Source organism: Poromitra crassiceps (genome assembly GCF_964638095.1).
Source record: "Poromitra crassiceps genome assembly, chromosome: 6".
Lineage (NCBI taxonomy): Eukaryota > Metazoa > Chordata > Actinopteri > Beryciformes > Melamphaidae > Poromitra > Poromitra crassiceps.
The window spans coordinates 20,118,303-20,132,355 of NC_139627.1; the positions used below are offsets into that span (position 1 = coordinate 20,118,303).

Genomic DNA, 14,053 nt, shown 5'->3' on the forward strand with positions numbered 1-14,053 from the left:
CTGTTGCAATTGTATGTCAGCATAAACGTTACAGTTTGCCTTCAAACAGTGTAGGACATTTAAATATACATATTTTGTCAAAATTTTGGGGGCACATAAAAAAATAGTAATTAGTGCATAAAGTTGTGTGTTCTTCTTGGTTGTCTTCTTCTTTTGTTTTGATTAGCGATTGGCAACCAGCTTGCAGGTGCTGAGTGTGTTGGAGATGGAAATGGAAATTAAACAAATTGAATGAAAATAAAATGATCAAAATTTGGGGGGCAATTTGTGCCCCCTCGATCACGGTTTTAGGGGCATTCTGAGATTTATTTGGGCATTTTTGCCCTGGTCCCTGACTCATTTCCTACACTGCCTTAAAATATTAAAATATGCCGTCACATATTACCGTGGATTGTTGTACATGCTCTTTTGGTAACCAAACCACTTCCACACTACCCAGGATAACAACGAAGATGCATCAAAATAAAGGAAGACAGATGGACATAATCCATAATCTAGCCCTGATGAAACTCATTAAAAACGTTGCACTTACACAGCAGATGAGCCCTGCTCTATTCATCAACCTACCAGAACACTTTGAGCTTGTTGAAGCAACATATACAATGATAGGGAGGGGGAATCTGTAGTATGGTATGTTTCATTTTTCATTCAGAGAAAGCACTGCTGGTATTGATATTGTTGCAAATGACTATTGTATCGGTAATTTTTTTTTAATATCGATACTTCAATACTATTGATACCTGCTGCAAATGAGTGTTGTATCTGTTTATGTTTTGTATCGATACTATCGATGCTTTTGACAACCTTAGTTTCCAAAGCCGTTTTATTATGAATTTTTACTGTGCCATAAAATATCACATGGTGAAAATGTTGTGCTTGTTGGGGTTGAGTGACTGAGGTTGAGCTCGGCCGCCTCCCGCCTGTCAAATGCTTACTGCCTATTAGAGCATCAGTGCATGATGGGATACTGCCATTGATACGGCATCAAAGTGATCTGTGCTTGTTGTCACTTCACATAAAGTCAGTACAGCTTGTTGTTCCTTGTTCCTAATGAGCAGGATGACAGTTTCCTGTCCTCTGAGCGGAGCGGCCGCGTCCACTCTGGGCTATCTCGCCGCCGGCCGCATTGAAGTCTGGATCCTTCAGAAGCTGCAGCCTGTTAGGGCCTGAGGCCTGATGGGGGCCGCCTCCCCCGCCTGGTTATTTTTGGAGCGCCGTCGGGCCCTGTCTGCGGGGAGCGCTGTTTTTGAAGGGCCTCCAGTCCCATTAATCAGCCGGGGGACCCCACGGCGCGAGCGGGCCCTGAGCCCTGGCCCGCCACACTGCAGCGTTCTGTTCCTCGGCCCCCGCTCTCCGCACAGTGTGAAGCTCAGAGGAACCTCATCAATCTCACCTGTCCCACACGTCAACCGCAGATTTAATCAAACGCTCCTTTTGGGCCTGCCCACCCCCCTTCCGTACCCCAGACACCCTCTCTGAGAGGGGGGGGGGGGGGGGGGGGGGGGAGTGTTGTCCAAGCCTTGACTGGGCTATAGTCACTCCTTCTTCCGTGCTTTTCCTCCTCCATCACTTTCTCTGCTCGCTTTCTTGCTCTCCCCTTTTCCAACCCTCCATCTCTGTTTTCTTGCCTGTGTGTATGTGTGTGTATTTGCAGTTATACGTATATGTGTGTGTGTGTGTGTGCGCGCGTGCGTGTGTGTGTGTGAGTGTGTGTGAGTGTGTGTGTGTGTGTGTTTCTCTATGATCATTTGCATTTGTTTCAAGCTGTGGTGTGTTCTGATCGTGGCCAAACACACACACACACACACACACACACACACACACACACACACACACACACACACACACACTTAGGACAGGGGGAATACAGTAAACCCCATTTCCTGTTCGATACCTCAGTGAAGTGGCTCTCTGCTGGTTGCCGGCGTTAACAGGTCCCAAAGTGAGAGAAAGCAAGGGATGAAGGTGGAGGTGGGGGAGTTGCGTTTCAAGGTGGATTTCAGCGTGATGGCGGTGTTAATGGGGTGCGTGGGGGCGACCGGGACAGAGCAGGAACACTGGCCCCTGTGTGTCGGGCGCCCAGCAGGGGAGCGAGCGATGATGGGGTGCGGGAGGGGGTGGGACCCCATGCGTACGGGCGGACGGGAACAGCGAGGGGGGTGATCCCCGATATCCTCGGGCCCGTCCCGGCGCTCCCCAGGTGGGTTCGGACCAGGAGAGCTTCCCCGAGCCCACAAAGAGCCGATGGTAATTCGCAGCGGGGCGAGCGGCGGTGCCCCCGGAGGTGGGTTTGAGAAGTGTTGAAATTGGCATGGTGAAAACGCTGGCGAGCCTAAGGGCCCGCTCGCTCATCACGCCCCTCGGTGAGAGGGATGTCAGTGGGCCACTCCGGGACTCCCAGGCTCTGATGTGGATGATGTATGAGTCCTGAACAGAGGCCCAGAACAGGTCTGAGAAGAGAAGAGAAATCCACTGTTCCACAAGTTCTAGCTCAACCAAAACCATGCCTGTGATCAATGCCGTTGGCCAGTGGTAGCATGGAGGCCGAGACGCACTGGAAGCTGAAACAACCCAGCTGAGGATGGAAGTCGCTAATGGCGGCTCCCTGGTCTGCGCTCAAGCTCTCCCTTGGCTTTGCATGCTTGGGGACCGCTATGAAATGCAGCCGTTTCTTTTTTAGTGGCAACTTTGCAGGATTTGGATCCATTGAAAGAAAATGATCCAGCATCGAGTGAAAAAACCTGGCAGTGTTCACTCACTCTCCAGGCAGGCCTTGAGAGATAAATTGAAGGTTATTTCTCATCTTTACACATTCTTCTGGAAGGATGCCATTTCATTGTGTCTTCTTGCACTCCGCTAACAGATTATGTCCAACATTCATCAGCCGTATCCTAGCATGCAGCGCTTCCAGGAGTCTGGAAGACTTTGGAGCGATACGTGTTTTCCATGGAATCCTGGAACCAGATCTCCCCTGGAATTGCGGGAAACCCGACGTCGATTCCAAGAGAAGAAGACCGTCTTTTTGGTCCTCAAATGAGGTGAATCCCCTCCAGTTGACTCCAGTATTGTTTTCCACTTAGCGCTGCAGTGCGGCGAAGACTCCGTCATGTCGCTGTTGTTTTGATGGGCTGTCTTGACGGTTTTCCTTTCCATCAATGCTGGCCCTGGATGTGAGCTGTCCAACACAGACGGACAGACACCATCACAGCTTCACCGCTGTTGATGTAGGCAAAGGCTACAACACGTGTGTGGACAGACTCGTGCGTGTCTCATGCATATTACCACACACACACACACACACACACACACATGCGCGCACACAAACACGCACACAAACACGCACACAAACACACACGCGCACACAAACACATACACGCACGCACGCACGCACACACACACACAGACAAATGAACACATATTCCCGGAAAGGGTCTGCGAGTGTGAAAACATGGCCTTTAAGTGTATGTAACCTTCTAGCTGTTGGCGTTAATGTCACACACACATGGTGCGTAATGTATTCGCCATATGGTAGACGTGGACGATGAAGAAAGCTTTCGTCACCTTCCCGACGCCGTATGTACGACAGCATCGCGCCTGTCAGTGTAAAATATGAGGAGAGAACACCCAGCGTTCCCCTCGTCTGCTACGTGTCATCAACAGGCGACCGGGAGACACGGAGACGGAAAGAGAGGAGAGGGAAGAGATGTGATTGGATGGGAGCGAGCGGGAGGAGGGGAGAAGCTGCTCATCGTCGCTTTCTGTTATGGATTATTTGGAATGGGACAAGCAGATATTTAGTTTTCATATTGCGCTTCACGATGGTGATCCTGTTTACCTGGGAAGTCCTGCCCGCCCTTACTCTGTGTCCGTAATTAAAAAAAAAAAAGTCACTGTGTTAATTCCAGTTTTGCGATCATGTGTATATAAGCCAAACACCAAACCCTTGGTAGGCACAAGGGCTTACTCATCCACCCATCCAACATCATATTTTTGTGAGATTTTTAGGCCCTTTCAAAATATGTATTTATATGTGGATTCAAATGTTTCAAATATTCACTCGAAGTGCACCGATTGATTTATTTTATCAGGGATTTTTTTCAGCCACAAGGAAGAGTCATTTTACTTTTGTGAGATGTGAAATCAAGCACTTGACAAATATTGAAATGCTCAAATGAATTCAAGTTGCTATATTGCACAGGTTTAATATAGTACATGGCGAGTGTGTTGGATGACAATATTTTATTGCTGTTGGCTTTGCAGTGCAGTGTACATTACCAACATGAGTTACTTTACAACATATGCTGTCTCTACTGTCAGCATACAGTAGTTGATTTACTTCCCCGTGTAATCTATTTTCTCTTCCAACAGCTATAGAGGCACAGGTTCGAAGACGCTTAACTTTTCCTCTGACCAAAAGTAACACGGAGGTGTCTGGCACAGCGATGTGATGCGTGATAGCCCTGATTGCCCGGTGGCTAGTTAGCGCTGGCGTTGACTCTCATTTGCCGCTCGATTGGCTCAAATGACACCATTAGCATGTCTGCATGGCTAATGGCTCCCCCCGGGGGCCCGGAGCGGAGGGGGAACATGCGTTTGGCGTGTCAGCTCGAGGTGAGAACACACATGAGCCAGACCCGGGGCCCCGTCCGCACCCAAATCAATCCTGACACCTCTTAAGAGGCCCTCAGCATCAATGGCACTCCGCTGCAATTACCCCCTCGGTAATGACATAAGCACCCAGTTCCTTCCTGCCTCTCCCTCGCCGGGTAACGACCCGCTCCCTCAGGCCTTTACACAGAGACTTTCTGGCCCTGGCTGGCCCCAGAACAGTTGTTATCTGATCCCTGAAGGCCGTGAGATGCAGGAGCTCCGGGCCGCGCTGGTCTCAGAGCCGCTGTTATCTGATCCCAGGGGCTGTGCCAAGCCGTCCCTCAGTCGGATTGGATGTGATGTACCTCAGCTAGCTGTCAAGATAACAGATTTCTCAGCAGCGCACCGAGGAGGATATCCTCTGAAAGCTTCGGGTTTTAATGATTAGTTATGATAACCTCGAAGAGTGCAGCCGGGAACATAAGATTGCCAGTCTGATTTAGGTGATAACACAGAGACCCCGTGGGTTTTCTTAGGCGAAAAGTTTTAGAACTAGCTCCTCTGTTGAAATCTCCACACGTTGCTGTTTACAGCCCACTAACACACCTCGAGTTGAGTTGAGCTGAAAGAAATATCTAATCTTAATTTGGGGTCATTTTCTTTGAAAATGCTAATCGTCACAATATCAACCACAAGACTTATATTTGTGGACAGCTTGTTGAATCCTAGAATTTCACAAAAGTTTTGTTTCGATCCATGGATAGTTGATGGATATTGTTTTCCTGAACTTGGCCGGCAACTCTAAGGCTGGCTTTACACGGTGAAACTTGCACGCAACTTTAGTTGCATGAAACTTAGGTGAAACCAAGTTGCAAATGAATTGCATGGTATAAATCCTTCTGCAACTCACTTGAAACTTCTGTGAAACTCAGCCGCAACAGTTGCAAAGCGCTCAACTTTGTGGAACTAGTTTCATGCAACAGCCAATCAAAATGCTGAGAACCAGTCAGCTGATCACATAGGCTCTGGCTGTCTGAATCAGTGCGCAGTCTCAGAAGACATCTATATGTCAATATCCTTATAGTCATAGCGCCCCCTACTGGCAACACAGAAAGTGGTTTGTAACTCGGCCGGACATGGTCCCACGCGCACCAAAATCCACATGTTTGATGAGCATCCCAGCCTGAAGACATCTAGTTGACCATTTGGAGTTATCGGCAGAGCGCCCCCTACTGGCCACACAGGAAGTTGGAGTAACTCCATTGTAGATTGTCCAATCTGCTCCAAACTTGTCATGCATGATAAGTGTCCATGCCTGTAGACATCTAGATGATCATTTAGAGTTATAGGCAGAGCGCCCCCTACTGGCAACACAGAAAGTGGTTTGTAACTTGGCCCTACATGCTCACACGTGCACCAAACTTCACATGTTTGATGAGCATCCCAGCCTGAAGACATCTAGATGACCATTTGGAGTTATAGGCAGAGCGCCCCCTACTGGCCACACAGGAAGTTGGAGTAACTTTATTGTAGATTGTCCAATCTGCTCCAAACGTGTCATGCATAAGTGTCCATGCCTGTAGACATCTATATGTCAATATCCATTTATAGTCATAGCGCCCCCTACTGGCAACACAGAAAGTGGTTTGTAACTCGCCCCTACATGTTCACACGCGCACCAAACTTCACATGTTTGATGACCATCCCAGCCGGAACACATCTACATGACAATTTGGAGTGATAGGCAGATCGCCCCCTACTGGCCAGACAGAAAGCGGTTTGTAACTCGGCCGTACATGGTCACACCCGCAACGAACTTCAGATGTTTGATGAGCGTCCCAGAGCATTGAATGTATTCTGATCCATGCGGAGCCAGGATCTACATGGGTTAAAAATAATAATATTAACATGTTGTGAAGTATAGTGATCACATAACTGTTCAATGCTATGCTATATATGTTTTAATGATAATCAGTTATCTATATATGAAGCTACAATTTCATACTGTTGTCACAAGGTGGCAACAATGAGCTATTTATTTATTTATTTTCCTTGAATCAATCAATAAATTTGAGAAAAATAATAACAATGCACTCACCGGAGGCTCATTGGATCAAGCTCCTTGAAAAGAGTGTGAAACGATCCACTGGTATGTCTTTTAAGTAGCCAGTCCTTCACCCACATACGTTTAACTTTTTTTCCATGTTGTGTTTTTTCCTCCTCCTCCTCCAACATATCCATGAGTATTAATGCACTAATAGCTCTCTTCCTATTCTCGGGGTCCGGGACAGCCATATTTTATCTAACAAAGTAGCTAGCTAGCTAGCCAACCAGCCAGCCAGTGCCAGAAGAAAAACCGATACAACACCTCCGAGTCCGAATTGATATTTTCCAGCGAGAAAACGATATGAAATACGATACAAAGATGCAGAATGACAATTCTCACTTGAAAAAAGAAGAAAACCATACAATAGATGAAAAATGACCAATCTAGCTAGCTAGTTTTGCTGGAAGAAACTGCCAAGTTGCACGAGACTTGATTATTTTTTAATTGCTTTGTGTAACTGTGAAGTTGCATGGAAATTGGGTTGCATGCAACTTGCAACCTGCAACTAGTTGCGTGCAAGTTTCACCGTGTAAAGCCAGCCTAACAGCTACAGCTGTGCACAGGACACTGCACTGTGGCAACTCTAACAGCTACAGCTGTGCACAGGACACTGCACTGTGGCAACTCTAACAGCTACAGCTGTGCACAGGACACTGCACTGTGGAAATCCATGGATATTGGCTTTATGGGTCAAAAATAGTAACAGTTATGATATAAACAGAAATGTCATTTTCATGTACGCCACAGGGACACTACATCTGCTCTTGATTCCTGTGGGCAGGGACCAGAAATACTGTACCTGATGTGGCAATCCAAAACCCCAAATTAAAACGTGTTTTTCCACTGCAGATTTGTTTAGATTTTGTTTTCTCATTAAGATAAAATTTTATTTGCTTTTTGCTTTGTGTCTTTTTCTGTCCTTTTTCTGTTTGAAGTCAGTACAAAGTAACACTAATGGGAATACAAGCAGGGGACATTCAGCAGTAGGTTAGAATGGCTAGCTGTGTAAATGGAGCGGTCATTGGGTATAACACCACATGTTGTGAACTTGTCTTTACCCTCGTGCAGGGCTGTCTCTTTCTAACTGACCAACGTAAACAGTTCCAGTGGACAGCTTTGTGTTTTTCCGCTCCGTAGAAGCCCTTAATCTAGCGTGTAACGGCGTTTAGCGAGGAAGCCGTCGTCGAGGAAGCCGGTGTGGTTTCAGGTCCCAGGACATGCGCCGCTCTGCTCACCCTCTAATTGTACCGCGCGGTGCTGCAGTGCTCGGTGCCACGGGCAGCGGCTACAACGCCGTGCCAGCAGAGCAAATTGAATGCCAAGGTTCAGTGGACTTGGCCCACGCCAGGCCCGGCCCGGCAGAAAGAAACAATATTTGCCCAAGGATCCAAACGCGAGGAGTGATCTCTCTTTTAGAGAGAGAGAGGGGGGGGACCCGTGGCTGTCCCAGCTCCAGCTCTGTAAAATAAGGCCTTTGTCTGAATGTTTCTGATACGCTAGACTGCACGGAGTACGGGTGGATTTGAGCCGTTCCTTATCCCGCTCCCTCCCCCCCTTCTTCTCAGCGTCCTTGCCGTTGTGGTAACACGGGCCTTGATGTCAGTTGGACCAATGCTACGTGTTATTGTTGGCTGGCGAGGTGATGCATTCTTTGCGCTGGCTGTGTTTGGGAGAGAACAGAGGTGCTAGCCATGGAGTTAGCATCTCGGTAATACAAGCATGACTGCCGCTGGCCTCCAACCTGCCAATAGTCTCAGGCTGACACTTCGGTCTCTGCAGGCTTTTTTCTAGTTGTGACTTTCTCACCTTTTCACCTTCACCCTCTCTCTCCTCCCGGCGGTGGGTCTATTTTTGCTTATTCCTCTCCTCGCCTGATTTACTTAGTGTGAGGTCCTTCTCTTCTCTTCTCTTCTCTTCTCTTCTCTTCTCTTCTCTTCTCTTCTCTTCTCTTCTCTTCTCAAGTTCTCTTGTCTTGTCTTCTCTCCTGCCTTCTCTTCTCATCTTCTCTTGTCCCCTAGGAGGTGCTACAGATGCAGTCACCTTGACAGATCCCTAACAGGGCCCATCCAGATCCATCATGGCAGATTAAACTCAGATAAAACACACACTTAACTTAAACTTAACTTCACATAACTTAAGTCAATAAAACCTCTTGATGTCTCAAATGAGACCATGGTCAAGAAGATCGTCAGCCTCTGTCAGCCTGGACTGCAGCAGGTGGTTCAGCCTGGACTGCAGCAGGTGGTTCAGCCTGGACTGCAGCAGGTGGTTCAGCCTGGACTGCAGCAGGTGGTTCAGCCTGGACTGCAGCAGGTGGTTCAGCCTGGACTGCAGCAGGTGGTTCAGCCTGGACTGCAGCAGGTGGTTCAGCCTGGACTGCAGCAGGTGGTGGAAGGAGGGAAAGGCGAGTGGAAACATCACTCCCAACATGTTTTTCCTCATTAGTGAAGTGAAAGAGAGAAGCTTTGACTGAAGAAGAAAAGCAAACTAAATGGGAAATATGGTCTGAATTTTGAGAAAGGCCAGCACTAACAAGTGACAGATCATCTCCACCATGGTTTTGTTTGTTTACGATCATTATACCAAGGTATCACAATTAATTTGGAAATGATATAATGATATTTAAAAATGCTACACAGAGCATCTTTCATCAGCTTGTTCACCTTAGTTCTCACCTCATCTCACAATCCTCCCTGTCTGTTTGCTCTCACTTTGGTTTGGTCTCATGTTTCTTCCTCTACGACTCACCTCTTCTTTCTCGTTTGTCAAATCTCTCATGGGTCCCTGTTGCACAATCCGTTTGTGCCTGTTTGTCATTTTGTTTGTTGTTTTTCCTTTTGGGGTGAGACATTTTCTCAAGCTCCTTGAGTTTCCTCGTCTCACCCGCATGTTGTTATTCTACTCTTTTGTCTTTTTTCTGTGTGTTTTATTTTAGGGGTTTTATCTTTCATCTTCCATCTGCATGCACATAAACTGCACATAAACTAACCTCAAACACCCCCCCTTCCTCTCCTTCCTCCAGGAGCCTGCGGGGGGCGAGCGTGTTTTCTCTGGGATCCAGCCGACTGGTGTGCCCCACCTGGGGAACTACCTGGGGGCTCTGGAGAACTGGGTGTCCCTGCAGAGCCGGTACCCCTCGGTGCTCTACAGCATCGTGGACCTGCACTCCATCACCCAGCCACAAGACCCGGCCCAGCTCAGGACCAACATCCTGGACATGACAGCCTGCCTGCTGGCCTGTGGCATCGACCCGGAGAGGTCCATACTGTTCCAGCAGTCTCAGGTGTGTGTGTGTGTGTGTGGGGAGGGGGGGGGGGGGGTGGATGTGAGATGGGGAGTGAGAAGTTGAAAGCAAAGGAAGTTAGGGTGTTTTCACACCTTCACTTTTAAGGCCTCTGTATGCTTAAACAGAAATTGGTTTGAACCAGGTTGAACCAGCTTCTGTTGGGTTGTGTTCATTCGTTTGGTGGGGGCCGATGCAGATCGGAAAAGTGGCTCTCCGAATCCGACACCTCCGAATGGGTCACCAGCCGTTAGGGACGAACTGCGGAATCACTTTGTTGCCCTGATGAAGGCCGTGCATGGCCCAAACATGTTGGCTTTTTAATTTGTCCAGTAATGGACTAAGCATTTATATTCAAGCTTTTTTAAATCTTTGAAGAGTGCTTTGGTTCAGCTTTTTTCATTGTTTTCACATCACTTTGTTGCTAAAATGCATCGCCGGTTTTGTCGCTCGTCGCATTTGACTACCGTAATTAAGTCACCATCTGAAACAGCTAAATATAGAATCTAAATATAGCCAAATTGTTGCTCACTTGGCAACACTGCTGGGCTATTTCCTGTTTAGTTTTTTTTACCTAGGGCAGAGTATAAAGAAGTTAGTACCTCCCCATATCGGCCAGTTCTAACTAAATGTAGAATAGGCTAAGTCAATTTGGGCATCTTACTTTGATCTGTTATCAAATGCACTTCCAAACTACCTTATTGCCTTTAGTCCGGTTAAATCGGACTCTGGGTGTGATTAGTTTGGGGAGGTGTGAACACAGTAATCCCACTCGTATGTGGACCAAAACAACCACACAGGTACCTTTTAGAGGTCTCGGTCTCGTCCCAAACAAACTCTGGAGTGGTTAGTTTGTGGTGAGAATGTGATTCAACTACAGCATTATAGTATTACAACTATAGCAGTATGGTATTTTCAAGACGTTTCCTCGAAGTGCATTCAGCATTCTGCTGGTACAGTTTTGCCTGCTATATTGCCCAGATCCTTACAGCAGTTATGCGCAAATGTCTACCGAGTGCCTAAAGTCCCAAAAGGTGATGACACAGGACCTTCTTCCTGTATTTACTTTCTTGCTCCCGCCCTAGACACATCTGACCAATAAGCAGAGTGAACGTTGTCACATGGTTTGTAGTGATGCATTTTGTTATGCCTCCGCCGGCGATAGCCAGGCCGGAGGCTATGGATTCGGGTTGTCCATCCATCCGTCCAATGTTCGTTAACGCAATATCTGAAGAACGCCTTGACGGAATTTCATAAAATTTGCCTCAAACATCCACTTGGACTCAAGGATGAACTGATTAGATTTTGGTGATCAAAGGTCAAAGTTCAAGGTCACTGTGACCTCACAAACCCCATTTCCAAGCTCTTTAACGCAATATCTCAGGAACGCCTTGACAGAATCTCTTCCAATTTGGCTCAAACGTCGACTTGGACTCAAGGATGAACTGATTACATTTTGGTGGTCAAAGTTCAAGGTTACTGTGACATCACAACTGCTCGTTTCATGCTCGTTAACATGATAGCTCAGGAACGCCTTGATGGAATTTAATCAAATTTGCCTCAAATGTCCACTTGGACTCAAGGATGAACTGATTACATTTTGGTGGTCAAAGGTCAAGGTTACTGTGACCTCACGAACGCCATTTTCAAGCTCGGTAACGCCATATCCCAGTAACGCCTTGACAGAATTTCTTCACATTTGGCTCAAACGTCAAAGTCAGGACAGACATGGATGTCATTGTCGACTGCTCACTTGTTGGTGGAGGCATATATCCGCAGTGCGGTCGTTCTAGTTTCGTTTGGATTTTTCTCCTTGTGAAAAGAAAGAAAAAAGTTTGCAAACTCATCACCTGTTTCGGACCAGAGCAAAATACTATAGGTGTGAACACGCCCTTACTGTAGATGGGTGGATGGGTGGGTAACTGGCTATATGGATGGAGGATGGATGGATGGATGGATGGATGGCATAAAGTTGAAAATTCCTAGCTGGTAGGTCATCATTAGTCGTCCATTTCAAGTTCATGTCCTCATGTCCTTGATCACAAGAATGTCTCAAAGGACTTGACAGAAAATGAACCTGAACTAGATCAAATCAACAATCAGAAAAACAGTGAAGAAAAAAGATTTCCTTCGTCCAGCAGAAACTGCTGCTCCCAATGCCACAGCTAATGTTATGTCATAGTTGGCCACATTAGCTAGTTAGTTAGCATAGAACAGCTGTACTTTATTTTGTATTTTTTCTGATTGTATTTGGATCCCATATAGCCCAAGGCCTAATCTTCCTACTTGACATTTTAAATTTCTCTGTTTGACCACTTACCACACAGGTGTATTGATAGATTTAAGGGTATGTAAAGCTGCATTCATCACATTTTTCCGAGTAGGAAGTCAGAATTTCTGACTTTCACAGCATTAGTGGATTAGTGGGTGGGTGGGTGGAGGTCTCCTCCTTCATCTTATTCCAACTGTCATAACTGGATTTTACTCCATATACATAGAAAAGTACTTATACTTACTTATAACATTATGCAACAGTGTATGCATTTATATTACACATATATTGTCATTATCTTACAGAAATTGTCTAGAATGGAAGTTCATTTAGAAATCATTACTTCAATTGTGTGTGTGTGTGTGTGTGTGTGTGTGTGTGTGTGTGTGTGTGTGTGTGTGTGTGTGTGTGTGTGTGTGTGTGTGCGTGCGTGCGTGCGTGCGTCTGTCTAGTCTCTTTCCAAGCTTGTCATCAAGACAGGCAGCCGTCTGACAGTTTGTTTTACTGCCTTCGCCTCTCTCATGTTTACCTAAAGCCTGCCGCCCCCAAAAGGCTTATTTGATCACTGCCGATGGTTATCTGCGCTGCACGGCCCACAGATTCACAGGGACTAGCAAAACACACACAACCATGAAGCACCACCAACCCCAGCCTGGGCCACATGAAGGAGAGGGAGGGAGGGAGGATGATAGATGGAACGTTTGCAGCGCTGCAGCAGAGCCCACTTTCCAGCGTTGCACTCACAGTAAGGAAGAGCGAGACATGGGAACAGCTGTTTGGTTTCCCCTTCATACCCAGGACAAGTAGGACTTATTTTGGGGGGGGGGGAAGAAAGAAAGGAATAGAGTGTGAGCGAGAAAGACGGAGTGGAGTTGATGCCACATGTATTGCAATATGTCAGTCCATCTGTGTGTCAGTTCATTTCACACACATGCACACACACGCACGCACGTACACACCCACGCACGCACGCACGCACACCCACGCACGCACGCACACACACACACGTGCACGCACGCACACACGCACGCACGCACACACACACACACACACACACACTCGTCCAGCCCTATTTTTGTTCCCGTTTAGCTTCATGCCACATAACTTGGCAGCAGGGCGGCCCTCCTGTTGAACAGGCCAGCTCCACATGTACAAATATGACGGCTGCCCAGAGAAAACACTCCACTTCACTGAACCAAATCAATAAAAATGGTGATGACCTGAAATCACTGGTGTCTAGTTATGTGTGTGTGTGTGTGTGTGTGTGTGTGTGTGTGTGTGTGTGCGTGTGTGTGTGCGTGCGTGCATGCGTGTGTGTGTGTGTTTTCTTGTACTGCTATGCTATCTTAGTGAGAAGAACCAATTTGAGTTGTATACCTGGGAAGTGAGGAGATTTTAGGAAAGTGAGGACATTTTGGACGGTCCTCACTTTCTCACACACCTCCAAAGTGCTGTTTGAAGGTTAAGACTTGGTTTTAATGGCTAGTTTAGAATTGGGTTTAGCTTAGGGTTAGGGTAGTCTGACTCAATGGGAAGTAGGCTGCGGGTATAAGCTCTGCCATCGGTGCCGTCCATTTCAGTCTGGATTCTTCTCCCTCTGTGTGTCTGTGTGCGTGCGTGCGTGCGTGTGACGTGTGTGTGTGCGTGTGCGTGTGTGCGTGCGTGCGTGTGTGTGACGTGTGTGTGTGTGTGTGTGTGTGTGTGCGTGTGACGTGTGTGTGTGAGAGAAATTACACCCTCAGTGGAATAAAACCCATAAAGCCACTTGGGGTTGATATTTTGGAGGAAAGTGAATTGGTTG

The 14,053-nt window shown here is 47.1% G+C and overlaps 1 protein-coding gene across 1 annotated transcript in view; it reads left to right on the top strand.

Annotated features, from left to right (window-relative positions):
* Nucleotides 1-14,053, top strand: part of wars2 (tryptophanyl tRNA synthetase 2, mitochondrial) — a gene marked incomplete at its 5' end in the record, with an annotated part of 36,467 nt that overhangs the window by 5,619 nt on the left and 16,795 nt on the right. Inside the window, one exon of the mRNA XM_083638528.1 lies at nt 9,720-9,980. Coding sequence (XP_083494654.1) covers nt 9,720-9,980 — 261 coding nt within the window. The remainder of the gene's footprint in view (nt 1-9,719; nt 9,981-14,053) is intronic.